Source organism: Myxocyprinus asiaticus, chromosome 10 (genome assembly GCF_019703515.2).
Source record: "Myxocyprinus asiaticus isolate MX2 ecotype Aquarium Trade chromosome 10, UBuf_Myxa_2, whole genome shotgun sequence".
In the NCBI taxonomy this organism is placed as follows: domain Eukaryota; kingdom Metazoa; phylum Chordata; class Actinopteri; order Cypriniformes; family Catostomidae; genus Myxocyprinus; species Myxocyprinus asiaticus.
The window spans coordinates 27700895-27717810 of record NC_059353.1 but is presented as its reverse complement, the minus strand read 5'-3'; the positions used below and the strand labels follow the sequence as shown (position 1 = coordinate 27717810).

At 37.5% G+C, this 16916-nt stretch overlaps 1 protein-coding gene and 1 pseudogene across 4 annotated transcripts; one reads left to right on the top strand and one right to left on the bottom strand.

The window, feature by feature from the left end:
- Nucleotides 1–495: 495 nt before the first annotated feature.
- nepro (nucleolus and neural progenitor protein) lies at nucleotides 496–5762 on the top strand. Of its 4 annotated transcripts, XM_051708732.1 has the most exons (10): nucleotides 498–589; nucleotides 1699–1853; nucleotides 1980–2068; nucleotides 2196–2324; nucleotides 2772–2849; nucleotides 2961–3316; nucleotides 3411–3475; nucleotides 3643–3863; nucleotides 4399–4651; nucleotides 4943–5762. In XM_051708732.1, exons 1-10 carry the CDS (start codon nucleotides 505–507, stop codon nucleotides 5024–5026), a joined length of 1515 nt encoding a protein of 504 aa, XP_051564692.1. In that variant the 5' UTR covers nucleotides 498–504; the 3' UTR covers nucleotides 5027–5762. The 4 variants fall into 4 exon arrangements, with proteins under 4 accessions (XP_051564690.1, XP_051564693.1, XP_051564692.1 ...); XM_051708730.1 differs by lacking the exon at nucleotides 4943–5762 and having other exon boundaries at nucleotides 496–589; nucleotides 4399–4905; XM_051708733.1 differs by lacking the exon at nucleotides 4943–5762 and having other exon boundaries at nucleotides 497–585; nucleotides 4399–4905.
- A 59-nt stretch (nucleotides 5763–5821) lies between these two features.
- On the bottom strand, nucleotides 5822–10051 carry LOC127447565 (leucine-rich repeat-containing protein 4B-like; annotated as a pseudogene).
- Nucleotides 10052–16916: the final 6865 nt, after the last annotated feature.

Sequence of the window (16916 nt, the reverse complement as noted above, 5' to 3'; positions counted from 1 at the left end):
TTTTATAAAAGCACTTGCATGAATACATGAATAACTAATTTGTTATTTAAGCCGTAAAGGTGTTTAAATAGTCATTTTTACAGTCGTTTTAAGGTTTGCTAACAATACATCAGCATGGCAACAAAGTTGTTTAAAGTTGCTATAAATTTACACAGAAAAAGTACGCTGTTTTATGACACTTAAAGCCTGTTAACACATATTGTTTACATCTTGTGGCTTTAGTTTTGAAATAGGGAGTACTTTAAGGTTTATGGATTGGCCCCATTCACTTCCATTGCAAGTGCCTCACTGTAAGTTTATTTTTTATTTATTTATTTATTTTAAAAAGGAGGGACAAATCAAATGTATTATTGTTTTGTGGTAATCAACAATGCCACAAATGCTGTTGATTGAGCTCATCCTTTAATGCAGTGTATAATACTCGTGTACCTTTAAGAAATATGACGCAATCATACAAACGTGTATGATTGGCTGTTTTTTTCCCCCCGTCACACAACTGGAAACATGGCGCAGGAACCCTGGAATAAAGTGAATATTCCGTTTCCAAGCGCTGTTCATTCGAGTCGAATTGCATTTAATGCTTCAGTGGGTACGTTTCCATACTTTAAGCCATGCGTATAATTACTACATACGGCATTTTAAAAAGGGATAAACGCACAGAAAACAGTTTGTTTCCCTGCAGATGATGTGACCACATGGCTCACACGTGGAGCTTTAAGAGTTCATGTGAAATGATTCTCATGTGATTTTATGTGTCTGCAGTGATAATGTATAGTAACTTCTGATGTATTTAGATGTTCGCGTTTTAAACTTATGTACTAAGGATGGTGTTGTCTCCTGTTGTGTGTATATTATGTGTGTATTGCATAATGTCGTCACTCAGTCTAATAGGTACTGTTCTTTCATTTTGTAAATTAGCCCAGTTGTACACTTGTTTGTTGTCTATTATGTGTACATACTGTAGGCTACATTGTGTTGAATACTATGTTTGAAACTCCCTGTGTGTTTTTCACAGTGAGTGGCAGTAGGGCACTACATTACCTCAATAACAAGGCTATGTAAATAATTGGATTTGATAGTAGTTCAAGATCAGTTCTGGTTAATGAAAGGTTTTTTTCAAACCCTGGTTGATCCATGAATGAGCTACCATCATATAGTGCTCTTGAACAAGACACTTCGGGTTAGTTAAAAATGAAAATTCTGTTATTTACACACTCTCATGTTGTTCTAAACACATATGACTTTCTTTTTTCCTTGTAAAATAAAAAGAGATGTGTTTGGGAGAATGTTAGTGACCAACATCCACTGTCACCATTGGCTTTTTGTACTGTATTGACATTCAGGCTGTCGGTTGATAGTCAGCACTGCTCTGTATGTGCAGTATGCACTGCATTTAATGAAATTCTTTAGCTATGCAGGTGACTATATGGTGTATGGTGACTGAGGCTAACATTCTGCCTAACATATCCTTTTATGTTTCACCAAAGAAAGAGTCGTACAGGTTTGGAACAGCATTAGCGTGTGTAATTGATTTCTTTCATAAACAGTTTTATTTTTGGGTGAACTATCCCTTTTCTTCAGATTACACCAGGAGGACTGAATTTGTAATAAGTGTATTGTTAGTCACTTTATATAAAACACATCAGCTAAATTAGTTATTTTAAAAAAAAAATGTTTAATTGGCACTTCACTTCGTAGGTATCTTGATTGAAAGTCTGCTTGCTGACTGTGAGAAAGTGTTGACACTGTTATGCAGCAATGTTCTACAGACAGATATCCGGGTGCTATATGAGCTACTTTACATCTTGAACAACAGCTTTAGACAACACAAGCCCTTTGGAGCATTAAAACAGGTGGGAACCCAGTGCCGCAATAAAAAAATAATAAATGTCTTGTTTCCTGTGGACAGGAAGATCTAATTGCTCGCCAATTTATATTTTTACTTGAAATTTATAGGCTTATATTTGCATTATCTGCAGGTTGAACAATGCGTAAACCGCTTGAAAGAGATGAAGTTACAAGCAGCAATAAAAGACCTGAAGGAATTATGTCCAAACACATTTCAGAGGTAAGATGGGTTTTATGAACAACACACTTTACAGTTTTGTGATGGTATTTTTTTATTTTTTTTTATTTTTATTTTTCCTGATCTTTCCTGTATATAGTTTTGAGAATGTGTTTTTCTTTCTGTGTAGAGATACTGGAACGGAGGTTGGGGAGTGTGACGTTCCCAGTCAGCCCATGTTGGAGTGGTTCTGTCTCAAAATACTTGGTGCCTCCAGCCTTTTAGCCCGAACACTGGAACGGTGCATCCATGCTTTTCAGTATCCTTAATGTTCACAGTGTTCTGTATAATCACTGTGGTTTGGCAAGATTTGGTCCACTCAGTTAGCACGGATTACATCATTTTTAGACAATGAAGCACCGACCCTCACAGGGAAGGTTTTACAAGAAGCAAATGGAAGCATTATTTAGAATAGGTTTGCACCATTTGCAATTGCCGTCATGGAGTTACATAACTGTTAGCTATGTAATTTCCAACTATTATTGCACATGAAAAACCTATTAAATTAATAATTTTTTTGTTTGTTTTTGGTAAAGAACTTAACATTAAATGCAAATTAGAAATATTACATACATACAAAATAATGCTAAAATTCAAATGTTGTTAAAACCGGGAATTAATTAAACTAATACAAAATGTATAAAAAGTGTTGTGATTGAAAAACTGATGAACTGTTTATGGCCATGGTCCTTCACACCCCATTTAGACTGGTACGACAACACCTTGCGTTGGCTGAATTCATTGTGCTGAATGTGGTGATAACCAGCATGCTCAGTCGTCTCTGGTGAGTTTATTTACCATATTCACCCCTAACCCATGGTAAAATCAATGTAACCCACTGCCTCTTGTGGCTTAATCATTTATTAAATTATGGCATTTTGTATTTTTCATTTAGGGTGTTCTTCAGAGGCATTCTGAGAGCCCTCGGGCCCATGTACAAAAAATCCATTGAACTCCTCCAGATGGTGGCTCAGTCTCAGCCCATGGCCTTCCTGACTGACTTCACCCTGCCTGGGGACCTGAAAGATGTCTTGTGCCTCACACATCCTGACCTCCTGATGGAAGATTGTTCAAGGATCTCAAGAAGGAAAGCAAATTTTAAATCCTCTGTCCTTAGCAGGCTGTTTGGGGACAAAGGGAAAAAAGAGGACAAGAGAGAAGAAGAGAGTGAGATAATGCCAATATTAGCTGCTGGTCTCGATGAAAGCTCTAGTCTGGACCTGGGGACAGCAGTTTTACAGCAACGACCAGGTTATTTGGAATAACTTGTTATATTTGTTTTGTACTACTTTGTGTTTATACGCATGTACATGTTATATACTTCAATTTACTTATCATTTTCCAGAAGCCTCTCACTCTGGATTGGACATTAAGGTTGTGCTTCGACGATCTTATAAAACTACAAAACAGGTATTTGGCCTACAAGTTCAGGGAGTTAATATATTACTGGTTCCGCTCTTGCTACTCGCATTACATTCAAATGACGAATGTCTGCAAAAATAACTGCTTGTTTTAATTAAAAAATGCAGTCACATGATAAATTTGATTAAAATTTCTCAAAAATGATGTCTCTGGAGCCAAAGGTGAAATTGGACATCTCAAGCCAAGCTGCAGTCTGTCAGAAAAGGAAGTTCTTGAGATTATTGAGGAAGGTTTCCTCCTTCAGAAACATGGCTGCACACATGAAGGAAGTGATGCAGTGGTGCAGGAGCTGTAAGTGCTATCAAGAGCGCAAGCAGCTCGCCTTCCTACTCCTGAAGTGTCTGAGAATGGAAAGTCTGGAAGCTGAAGGTGTCAGGTACAACAAAATACTGAATATTTAAATGACGTAATGAAATACGTAATTGTGTGTAATGCCACATTTAATGATTGGGGGTAAATGGGTAATATTGTACTGTTCACATAAAGAAAAACAAAACATTGTAAGCACCAGTGCCTTCATGCACAGCAAAAAAAAATTATTTGATCAAGAAATGAATTTTTGGTTGTTGTTTTCCTGTAAAAATATTTAAACATTTGTTAAATTCACCTGTTTATGTCACTTCTTTATTCTTAAAACAATCTGCCAGTGACACAAGACAAAATACACTTGTATTCAGAATGCATTATCTAAGAACAAGCCTGAAAATCTTTTTCAGTTTTGCTTTTCAGGTAGATTTATCTTGTTCTAAGGATGTTAATATATTTTCATTGAAAAACCAGACAATAATACTTAATATGTTTTTGCAGTATGTAACTAGTGATGTTTGCCAAAATAAAGTTTGACACCAGTTTAACACTAATAACATGTTTGTGTATTAAATCTAATCGTGTCATAATTTTTTCAACCCCAGGATGGAAAACAGATTGAAGAAGTTTAAGTTAAAAGTTCAAAAGGCATTGATGCTTCAGAAGACCTTTCCACCAAAACGTTCCTGTACCTTTGCTGCTCTTTGGAGAACCCGATGGCAGCGAAGAACCTGTCTTAGATCAATCATGACACACTACAGAACTGCCAGACGCTCTACAACAGTTAAAGACTTGTTTGAGGTGTCATCGAATCACAGGGGGAAATCCAGCCCACTGGAACAACCTTCTAAAGAAAAGGTGGCTGCAATCAAATTGGCACCAAATCGTGAGGAAAAATTGGACTCACAGGCCATATTGAAGAAACAAAATAATATGCCCAAAGATGACATTGATGATATTTTCGCATCCATTGAATTTTAGTTGTTCATAGTGTTGGTAGAATGAATCCATGAGTGTTATTATTTTAACATTCAAACTTAAGCATGAAAATTGACATCATTGTGTGAAAAAGCTATACTTGACATATCTAAATTAAATACTTTGTGATCTGATTGAGTTTTTATGCTGTGCCTTTTGAATTTCTTTCAGAACATGCTGATGGATCGCAGTTTAATCTCAAATTTCTGCAGAGATAATGTATTTTTTGTATTCTTGTTTGACAAATTAATTTAATTTTTCCCTATGAATTCTTTGTAATAATTTTGTCCTGCAAGTATACTGCATGGAATGTGGCAAAAAAAAAAGAGTAACAAAGTGAGAGGATGAACCTGCAGTCCGGAGGAAGTTTGTGAACCTTTTCCCTCATTGGCACGTAAAATGTAATCAGATTTTAAACAGTTTTTAATTTATCTTCTGGATGGATGGATTTTTTTGATAATTTAGGGGAATTAATTTGCAAAACAGAAGTAAAACTACACATATTAAATCAGATTAATTTTCAGCCCATAAGCATTCCTCATGTAAATGTTTGAACAATACAAACATAGCCATGTGTTCTAGCCAAGTAGGTGTAAGAATAGAGAGTTACCCTGATCCCATAATCCTGTTCTGTTACCAAATTTTCATTAAGCAAGATGGACTGCTTAGGAGCCCAAAAGTACAATATAAAGAAAAGTGGATCTAAAAGTCAATTATCATGTTTGGAAAATACAAATGTAAAAATACATTCTGTATACTTAACTGACTTTATAAATTGGCCAATAAATGGGCATTTTAAAATGACTCAATTCATGTTTAATATTGTAGTTTAATATAAAAATAATCATTTTTAAATTGCATTTTAAAAGAGCATTCACCTATTACTTTTTTCATCCATTTGCAAGTTGAGTCAAAAACAAATGTACCCTTTGACAGGATTGCTGCCAGTGAAATGTTTAGAGAGAGGTTGTATTTTTTTATTATATATATATATATATATATATATATATATATATATATATATATATATATGTATAGTATAAATTTTAGAACAAACATGATGGACTGGCACTTCAAAAACAATCTATATCTCCTCAAATTTAAATCAACACCACATGCCTGTTCAGGGTTTACTCTCAAATATATGCTTGTGTTTGATATACCAAATTAGAGAGTTGTGTTCTCAGAGTAACCAGCTAATGCCACAATAAACAGTACGTTTACTGCATTTATCAGTCTTGTTTAAAGTTAAGTTCTATATACACAAATAATGTTTTCCTTCTTATATGTGAAATACTGAGTCAAGGTTTTCTAAAGCTTTAAGCAACTATGCAATGTGCAATAACAAATACTAATCTTTGTAAGAGTTCAGTTTACACCATAATCTGTGCCAGAATGCCTCATGCATCTTAGGGTCCAGTGGCCAGTCGAGACAGGTCCTACTTTTAACCAGCCGTGCCAATCTATGATGGGAGTATAGCAACCGAGATGGAATCTTTTCAAGGAACACCAGGTTAAGAATGTCCCTTTGTTCTACCTGTAGCCGGTAAGTAGCCAGCTGCATCTCCAAAGAACACCAGATACTATAAGGAGGTAATTGTGGCTGACAAGTGTCTTTTCACTGTATTAAAGTTTGCATTCATAGTAACACTGTTTTGAACCCTATTATTCCACCCCACCCCATGATTTTATGATTGCAATACTGTCATATCAATGTGCAGGCCAATACATAAAGCCATTCTATCACATTGCCAGTGGATGGTTCCGAGAGGCTTTGCATCTAAATGGCAAACAGCGGTACGCTATGATGTTTTTGTGTCCTACAGCTAAGGATGAGCGTTGGGTCATGAACGAACTTCTGCCGAACTTGGAACGGCGTTGGCCCTCTATTCCTGCGCGTTTGTCTCCACAGTCGGGACTTCTGGTTTGGGCAAGACATTGTGGAAAACATCACAGACAGCATTTATGCAAGTCGCCGAACTCTTGAGCTTTAAGGGATTACATAAATATATATAAATAAATAAAAATGTCCAACATTCTTTTAAATGTCCATGTACTAAAATAAAATATTTGATGCCGTGAGTGTGCCTTCATTTACTATTACTATTATTTTGAATGGCCATGGAAAATGAAGCAATGTGATAACAATTTTGCTGAACCTTTATGCTTTGCAGAGCTAATGTGTGCTTCTAAATCACTTGCACCTTTATTAGCAACTGACACATAAGTGCCAGCTTTACATGTCATACATTCTGCTTCCTACGGATCTCGACCTGGACGAAAGCATGGGAATTTTTTGTGCAAATCTTCTGTAAATTTGCACTTTCGTTTGGGCATGGTTTCCACAGCTGTCATTTGCTGCTACTGTCAAGCAACTGTTGATGCCGAACACAACAGAGCTTCGCGCGTTCGTAGAGAGATTGACAGGCAGGAATTTGGCCAATAGTTGCTGCAAGCCTCTTATAATTGACCAAATGGTGTGCGAGAAGGCGGGGTTAAAGTGATGCAAATATGGGCGCACAATGAAGAATTACAGGTGCATCTCAATAAATTAGAATGTCGTGGAAAAGTTCATTTATTTCAGTAATTCAACTCAAATTGTGAAACTCGTGTATTAAATAAATTCAGTGCACACAGACTGAAGTAGTTTAAGTCTTTGGTTCTTTTAATTGTGATGATTTTGGCTCACATTTAACAAAAACCCACCAATTCACTATCTCAAAAAATTAGAATACATCATAAGACCAATAAAAAAAACATTTTTAGTGAATTGTTGGCCTTCTGGAAAGTATGTTCATTTACTGTATATGTACTCAATACTTGGTAGGGGCTCCTTTTGCTTTAATTACTGCCTCAATTTGGCGTGGCATGGAGGTGATCAGTTTGTGGCACTGCTGAGGAGGTATGGAAGCCCAGGTTTCTTTGACAGTGGCCTTCAACTCATCTGCATTTTTTGGTCTCTTGTTTCTCATTTTCCTGTTGACAATACCCCATAGATTCTCAGGTCTGGTGAGTTTGCTGGCCAGTCAAGCACACCAACACCATGGTCATTTAACCAACTTTTGGTGCTTTTGGCAGTGTGGGCAGGTGCCAAATCCTGCTGGAAAATGAAATCAGCATCTTTAAAAAGCTGGTCAGCAGAAGGAAGCATGAAGTGCTCCAAAATTTCTTGGTAAATGGGTGCAGTGACTTTGGTTTTCAAAAAACACAATGGACCAACACCAGCAGATGACATTGCACCCCAAATCATCACAGACTGTGGAAACTTAACACTGGACTTCAAGCAACTTGGGCTATGAGCTTCTCCACTCTTCCTCCAGACTCTAGGACCTTGGTTTCCAAATGAAATACAAAACTTGCTCTCATCTGAAAAGAGGACTTTGGACCACTGGGCAATAGTCCAGTTCTTCTTCTCCTTAGCCCAGGTAAGACGCCTCTGACGTTGTCTGTGGTTCAGGAGTGGCTTAACAAGAGGAATACGACAACTGTAGCCAAATTCCTTGACATGTCTGTGTGTGGTGGCTCTTGATGCCTTGACCCCAGCCTCAGTCCATTCCTTGTGAAGTTCACCCAAATTCTTGAATCGATTTTGCTTGACAATCATAAGGCTGCGGTTCTCTCGGTTGGTTGTGCATCTTTTTCTTCCACACTTTTTCCTTCCACTCAACTTTCTGTTAACATGCTTGGATACAGCACTCTGTGAACAGCCAGCTTCTTTGGCAATGAATGTTTGTGGCTTACCCTCCTTGTGAAGGGTGTCAATGATTGTCTTCTGGACAACTGTCAGATCAGCAGTCTTCCCCATGATTGTGTAGCCTAGTGAACCAAACTGAGAGACCATTTTGAAGGCTCAGGAAACCTTTGCAGGTGTTTTGAGTTGATTAGCTGATTGGCATGTCACCATATTCTAATTTTTTGAGATAGTGAATTGGTGGGTTTTTGTTAAATGTGAGCCAAAATCATCACAATTAAAAGAACCAAAGACTTAAACTACTTCAGTCTGTGTGCATTGAATTTATTTAATACACGAGTTTCACAATTTGAGTTGAATTACTGAAATAAATGAACTTTTCCACGACATTCTAATTTATTGAGATGCACCTGTAGACCAGATGCACGTCATAATGCAACTAAAGCCGAATTCCGGACATTTTCGCAAATTTAGAAATCCCGGCCGGACGCTTTTTTAAGGTCCGAAAAAGAGGACATGTCCGGGAAAAAAGAGGACGTATGGTCACCTTAGGTCAATTCCATTATCAGCCAAGCACTGCAGTTCTTTCATGGTGGGCCTGAAAATAGCAACCTGCACCTGCCTGTTGTCCTTCACCCATGAGGCCAGCCATGCATTATCACATCTGCAGTACATATTCAACCCCAGGAGATGGAGGTACTTTAAACTGGTGAGATGTTCCACAAAGTTTTGTAGAATGTTAACATTTTCTTGTGGCATCAACACTAAACCTGTCAGTGCACTTAAGTCCTTCATCAGACTTCCATCCAGAAAGAATATTCTGCAGTGCATCACGGTCAGTGTTCCTAGTTTTGTCAGATTGTGAAACATTATTCCCAAGTTTGTCTGTTTAGACAAATCAATGTTTTCCAGTCTTAGGCTTTTTAAATGAACAAGCTCATTGATTACTACCAAATCTCCAATATTGTCTGAGAGCATTGATTTGAAATCCAGATTGACAACTGATCTAGCATATTTCCCAATGAATTCTTTTCCACAGGTTACATATGCTGCATTTATCTGAAGTGTGACTATAGATGTCAAGATCGGACCGTTGCAGTCCTCAACGGTCACATATTGACCTTTGATGGTGAGGTCTAAGCTCTTATTCAGTGTAGTATTGCTGCCAATCATGAGCTGCATTGGTCTCAGACCTGAACTAATGAGCATGCGACTCAGATTATATGTAATTCTTCCAAATATATCAGATAAATTCAGCTTGATCAGTGACATGTGAGGTGGGATGTTGAGATCTCCCAAGTGTACAAAGGTTAATAAGATGTCCAAAAGAATTTGTTTCAATTTGAATTATTGGATTTTCTTGAAGATCTAGGACCATCAGTCCATAGAGACCACTGAATGTGTCTTGATAAATGTAAGATAATTTGTTTTTACAGAGGTTCAAATGTGTTAATTTGATTAATCCAATAAAATAAAATACATTTTATGATGGAAATATTACTTCTGACTAACTCCAGAGTTTCAAAATTTGTGAAACACATAAATTGGTGGGAGATTACCTTTCCTATGTTATTTGAGTTTAGATACATAGCTATACATTTAGACAGCTATTTGACTGACTGTGGAAAGGACGAACAAAGAGATTGGAAATCAACTGGTTTGAGCACATGATTAGCTACATCAAATACTGAAAGGTTGCTGAAAATCTGGAAGATCAAATGTACATCTAAAAGGATCTCAGCAATTTCTGACTCATTTATGAGAATAATTTATTTAATCTCTTCACAGATAGAGAGATATTGTCACCGAATGCCTTCAGAGATAATGGTAGTTGTAGGTGGAAAGTTAATAGTCCGGTATTGAACATAAACTATATTGCCAAAAGTATTCGCTCATCTGCCTTTAGACGCATATGAACTTAAGTGACATCCCATTCTTAATCCATAGGGTTTAATATGATGTCGGCCCACCCTTTGCAGCTATAACAGCTTCAACTCTTCTGGGAAGGCTTTCCACAAGGTTTAGGAGTGTGTTTATGGGAATTTTTGACCATTCTTCCAGAAGCGCATTTGTGAGGTCAGACATTGATGTTGGACGAGAAGGCCTGGCTCGCAGTCTTCGCTCTAATTCATCCCAAAGGTGCTCTATCGGGTTGAGGTCAGGACTCTGTGCAGGCCAGTCAAGTTCTTCCACACCAAACTCGCTCATCCATGTCTTTATGGACCTTGCTTTGTGCACTGGTGCACAGTCATGTTGGAACAGGAAGGGGCCATCCCCAAACTGTTCCCACAAAGTTGGGAGCATGGAATTGTCCAAAATCTCTTGGTTTGCTGAAGCATTCAGAGTTCCTTTCACTAGAACTAAGGGGCCAAGCCCAGCTCCTGAAAAACAACCCCACACCATAATCCCCCCTCCACCAAACTTCACAGTTGGCACAATGCAGTCAGCCAAGTACCGTTCTCCTGGCAACCGCCAAACCCAGACTCGTCCATCAGATTGCCAGATGGAGAAGCGTGATTCGTCACTCCAGAGAACGCGTCTCCACTGCTCTAGAGTCCAGTGGCGGTGTGCTTTACACCACTGCATCCGACGCTTTGCATTGCACTTGGTGATGTATGACTTGGATGCAGCTGCTCGGCCATGGAAACCCATTCCATGAAGCTCTCTACGCACTGTTCTTGAGCTAATCTGAAGGCCACATGAACTTTGGAGGTCTGTAGCGATTGACTCTGCAGAAAGTTGGCGACCTCTGCGCACTATGCGCCTCAGCATCCGATGACCCCGCTCTGTCATTTTACGTTACGAGTTGCTGTCATTCCCAATCGCTTCCACTTTGTTATAATACTACTGACAGTTGACTGTGGAATATTTAGTAGCGAGGAAATTTCACGACTGGACTTGTTGCACAGGTGGCATCCTATCACAGTACCACGCTGGAATTCACTGAGCTCCTGAGAGCGGCCCATTCTTTCACAAATGTTTGTAGAAGCAGTCTGCATGCCTAGGTGCTTCATTTTATACACCTGTGGCCATGGAAGTGATTGGAACACCTGAATTCAATTATTTGGATGGGTGAGCGAATACTTTTGGCAATATAGTGTATATAGATTCAATAGAATACAACTTTGCTGCTCTACACAACTCATCAATATTAAGTACATCCACCATGAAATGCAAAGTATGGATTTTATTTACACCAATCAAGGAAACTTCTTGGAGTAAATCTAATTTTAAACCAAATTCCAAGTAAAACAAATTTCCCAGCACTTCCAAAGCTCCCTGATCTACATGCTGTGCTGATTGTACAGTTGCAATCGAAATTATTCAACCCCCCAAGACAGTAAGGATTTACAAAGGTAAGCTTTTCTGATGACCGAGAATTTTTTAACTCTACATCTATATCAGCTGAGTGACACATTCAAAGTCATAGTGTGAATATATAACCTAATATTTTCTAAATAGCAGGATTTTTTTAAAAATACAGCCATGTCATAATTATTCAACCCCTATTGTATGTAGCTGTTTCTTAAATATGTAAGGCTACACAAGTAATACATTTTAAAACAAAATTAAGTCATCAGTCTGCAATGGCACTTTAAGTTTTAAAATTTAAGTTTAGCGTTGTAAGCAAAAATGTATTTCTATGCATAAAATGCAATTAAAAATAAGCTGTCTGAAATGCTAATAGAGGAGATTATTTCATTACACAAGAAAGGTCAAGGCTAAAAGTACATTTCCAAGGCACTTCAATTTCCAATAGACAAAGTTGGCAGCACCATTCGTACATTTTTTAAATATGGTACAACAGCAACCTTCTTGGGGTGTGGAAGAAAGCAAAACTTCACCAAGGGAAATGTTGACTTGAATATTCAAGAAGTAATAGGAAAGAAGTAGGAGAGACCTGTGGAGTCCTGGAAGAAGGTTTTATAGATGTATGATACTAAACTGAAAATGTGTTTTAGACCCACAGGTCAGCAGTACGTCTGGAGTAAGATGACAAGGTGATGACAAGAATGACACCGTCCCCACAGTCAAGCATGGAGGTGGGTCAGTCCTGTTATGGGGGTGTTTTGTGGCTGCAGGAAACGGCTATCCTGACTATGTGATTGACACCTGGCTAAATGGGTCAAGTTTAAAAGCACAATTGTGAAATGTTATGGAGTTATAACAACACATTGATGCTACAGGATAAAAAAATTGCATCACATATTTAAAATATGTTTATTTACACTGTTTGTATGCATATAAATGTTAACAAGACATAAAATGTAAAAGAAATTGCTTGACAATCTAAAATTTTAAATGAAATGCTTTGAAGCAATTAATGCTTCAAAAAAAGGTTCTCAGACATGGTAATACAATATAACAATTGTGCGGTACCTTTCAAAAATAATAAAGAAAGCAAAACATTTGCAAAAGGTCCATTATATTAAAGTCGACGGTTGTGCATTCTGGGATGCTATTCTGCTCTCTACAATTGTACGGAGTGGTTATCTGATTTTCCGTAGTCTTTCTGTCAGCTGAAACCAGTCAGGCCATTCTCCATTAACCTCTCTCAAGGCATTTCTGTCTGCAGAACTGCCGCTCACTGGATGTTGTTTGTTTTTGGCACCAATCTGAGTAAACTCTAGTGAATGTTTTGTGAAATGTTACAGAAATACCCAAAACAGCCTGTCTGGAACCAACAATCATGCCATGGTCAAAATAACTGTAGGTAAGTAAGTGTACAGGTGTTCCTAATAAAGTTCTCAGTGAGTGTAGTTTTATTTTTGTAAATCATTATATAAACATGTTTGAAGGATTTGTATATTTTGCAAAAGTCAATCCAGTTGTCTTTAGGGATTTTTTTTTGTTTTTTTTTTTGGTGTTGACTTTATCTCTACACTCTACTTTCTGATTGTGCAGGATCATTTCAGCGAGAATGAGTTTACAGCTAGCTCACAACTGTACCTTTGCGTACCTTCTTCAGTGGTGCCATTCTCATCACGCTGAAAGCCACCATTCTCCAAAGTGTAATTCTGCTTATCCTTAACGGAGCCGGACTAAGTAGTGCACTTTCCCCTTCATCCTCCACAGACCTCTTCTGACTATAACGCTTCAAATGAACTAAAAATACATACAGATGTTAATGATACAGAGTTATCAACACTTTAAATTACATGCTTATCCCTACAGTCTGCATTTAAACAACTGGCAAGTCCTAATTTATTTCTCACATTGAAAATAAACTAAATTAATTTATAATTCTAGCTACATAATGGGTGCAATCTTACTTCCCGCTGCAATCCCAGCCACAACCATTTGGAAGATACTGTTGATTAAGTGGAAGGCAAAGATGACCTAAAGCTCAGTAGGGGTAAAGTAAATTATGGGAAACAGAGGGGGAATTTGATAGGGAAATTATTCAAACTGGATCTGAATGTACCTATATAAAGTTTGTTCCACAAAATGAGCCAACAGAAAGCCATGGTCAAAGCTGACAAATGGATAAATGTAACCGATGATCCAAATTAAAAAGCTTTGCAAATAAAGAAATTACAGTATATGCCCTAAAATATGAGTTCCACTTGAACTGATCTCAGAATGACTGCATCACCTAAATGACTTGATTATTATGAAAAAATAAATAAAATAAAATAAATAAATAAAATAAATAAATGGTAGAATGGGAGTGAGACTGGGCCACAGAGAACCATCTCAGACAATAAGAACTATCATTAAGGGTTCTTAATTTACATGAAGATCACAACTTCATTTACATTATGGGCGGCAAACCACAAACTGGATAAAAGGTTTGAGTTTACATAGTTTATTGTTCAGTCTGACTCCACTGAAAAAGTGCTTCATGTACACTGTCACTGCTACATTGTAATAAAGACTTCAGCATCTTCAACCGAAGACCAAGACATCTGTCATTGCTTCCTTTTTGTATTTTTCTTACAACCTAAGTACAAACATTGTGAAGCAGCACTACACAAAATGAGAATTTGAACACAAATGCAGAGAAACAAAACCTTACCCTAAGGATCTTTCCTGATATACTGTATCAAGGGTTGCCTGTATTTCACATACATTCCAAAACCAACTTCTCTAGAAAGAAGATAAACAGCATTTAAGACAGAGATCAGATGACATCAGACACACCTAAGGCAGTGTGGCCGTAACCTGTTATACCAAGAACATCCTTTCCACTATGCTATAAGTTTCATGGTGATTAATGACACACACAAAAAAAAAAGACTTCTCCAAGCTATACTCTACACGAGTAACCTTGAAGAATCTTATGAATCTTCTGGCACAATACCATCACTAATCAACTCATAACTAAGTGCAATCAGGAAGAGAAGTACACTATCATCACAAGAGGATTATGTAGATGGATTAGGCATGTCATCAGAAAAGGCCATGGGGACTTTCCCAGAACTGCTCTTCTCTGGACACCAGAAGGGACACGTAAGAGAAGAAGACCAAAGAACACTTGGTGCTGAACAATGGATAGTGAACTTAAGGCCATGAATTAAACCTGGGGAACTATTTTGAGGCTGGCAAAAACAGACAGAAGTGGAGGTCCTTTGTTGCTTCCCTACATGCCAGTAGGCATAATGGGCAGGAAGTAAGAAAAGTAAGATACAAGACCCCATTTTTGTTTAGCTTTCTGCCTATTTATCGTCATGCATGGTAACAAATTTACGAAATGGAAAGTTTTCTCTCTAACTTGTGTTAACATCAACTTTAGGCCTGACTATTTAAGTCTGATATGAGAACAGATTTACCGGTGCTGTCAAAAGGGATCTGGATAGCATCAGCTGAAGGCCAGACTGAGGTGTAAATGAGCAGACAAAGAGGCATGATACCGAGAGCCAGGACTGAAGTACATGCCATCATGTTGTGGCAGCAAGCATCATAATGTGTGTTAAACAACTATTATTTCAGTCCATTAACTTAATCTTTCATGTTTTTATTGAACACAACCCATTAAACATTCACAGTGCTGTGGAAATGTAAGTGAACCCATGGATTTAATAACTGGTCGATCCTCCTTTGGCAGCAATAACCTCAACCAAGCATTTCCGGTAGCTGCGGATTAGACCTGCACAATGTTCAGAAGGAATTTTGGGCCATTCTTCCTTAAAGAACTGCTTCAACTCAGCAATATTCCTAGGATATCTGGTGTAGACAGCTCTCTTGAGGTCATTCCACAGCATCTCTATCTGGGCTCTGACTGGGTCACTCCAAATGGTGGATTTTCTTTTTTGAAGGCATTCTATATTGGATTTATTTTGATATTTAGGGTCATTGTCCAACTGCATCAACTGACTTCTACTGAGCTTTAGCTGGTGGACAGCCAACCTGACATTATCCTGTAGGATATCTTGATAAACTTGGAAATTTATTTTTCCCTCGATGATGGCAAGAGGTCCAGGCCCAGAAGCAACCCCAAATCATGATGCTCCCTACACCGTAATTCACCGTTGGGATGATGTTTTCATGTTGGTATGCAGTGCCCTTTTTACGTCATACGTAGTGCTGTGTGTTCTTCCCAAACAATTCAACCTTAGTTTCATCAGTCCACAAAACATTTAGCAGTAGCATTTCGGAGTGTCAAGGTGGTCTTTGGCAAAATTCTGAGGACTCTTTTTTTGAGAGGCATGGTCCTCGTCAGCATATGCTTCTTGTGAATAGCAAACTAAAAATGTTTGAGTGCTTTTTATAAGTCAAAGTAGCTCTAACCCACACCTCCAATCTCGTTTCATTAATTGGATGCCAAGTTTGACAACTCCTGATTAGCATTTGTTGATGTCATTAGCCTAGGGGTTCACATACTTTTTCCAACCCACACTGTGAATGTCTGAATGATGTATTTAATATGTACAATGTGTTATTAGTTAAAAGAGATTGTGTTAGTTCATGATAAAAGTCACAATTGTCACATTTTTTTTTTTTTTTTTTTAAATAATGCCATGACATTTGCTACAGGATCAAAATCTGACATTGTATATTTGAAATATTAGTTTATTCATGTTGTTTGGATGCATATAAATACAAAGAACAAATAAAAAATAAAACACATTGCTTGAAATGACAAGTTAAATTTTTAAATGAGGTGAAGCAATTAATGCTCTCTCTCTCTCTCTCTCTCTCTCTCTCTATATATAAAAGGAATGTCTCATTGCTTGTGAGCTCAAGCAATGTTAAAAGGTTTCCAAATGTGTGGTATCATACATAAACAATACAGAAAGAAAACATGATAATTATGTGTATACAAAGTACAAAAACACTTGAATAAATTAGTTTGCATTCAACCTAATAGATACAGTATATGCTCCACATACAGTATATATATACACACTACCGGTCAAAAGTTTTGAAACGCTTACTCATTCTTTATTATAATTTTGTTTTTTTTGTTTTTTTGTTTTTTTACCACATTTTAGAATAACAGTAAAGTCATCA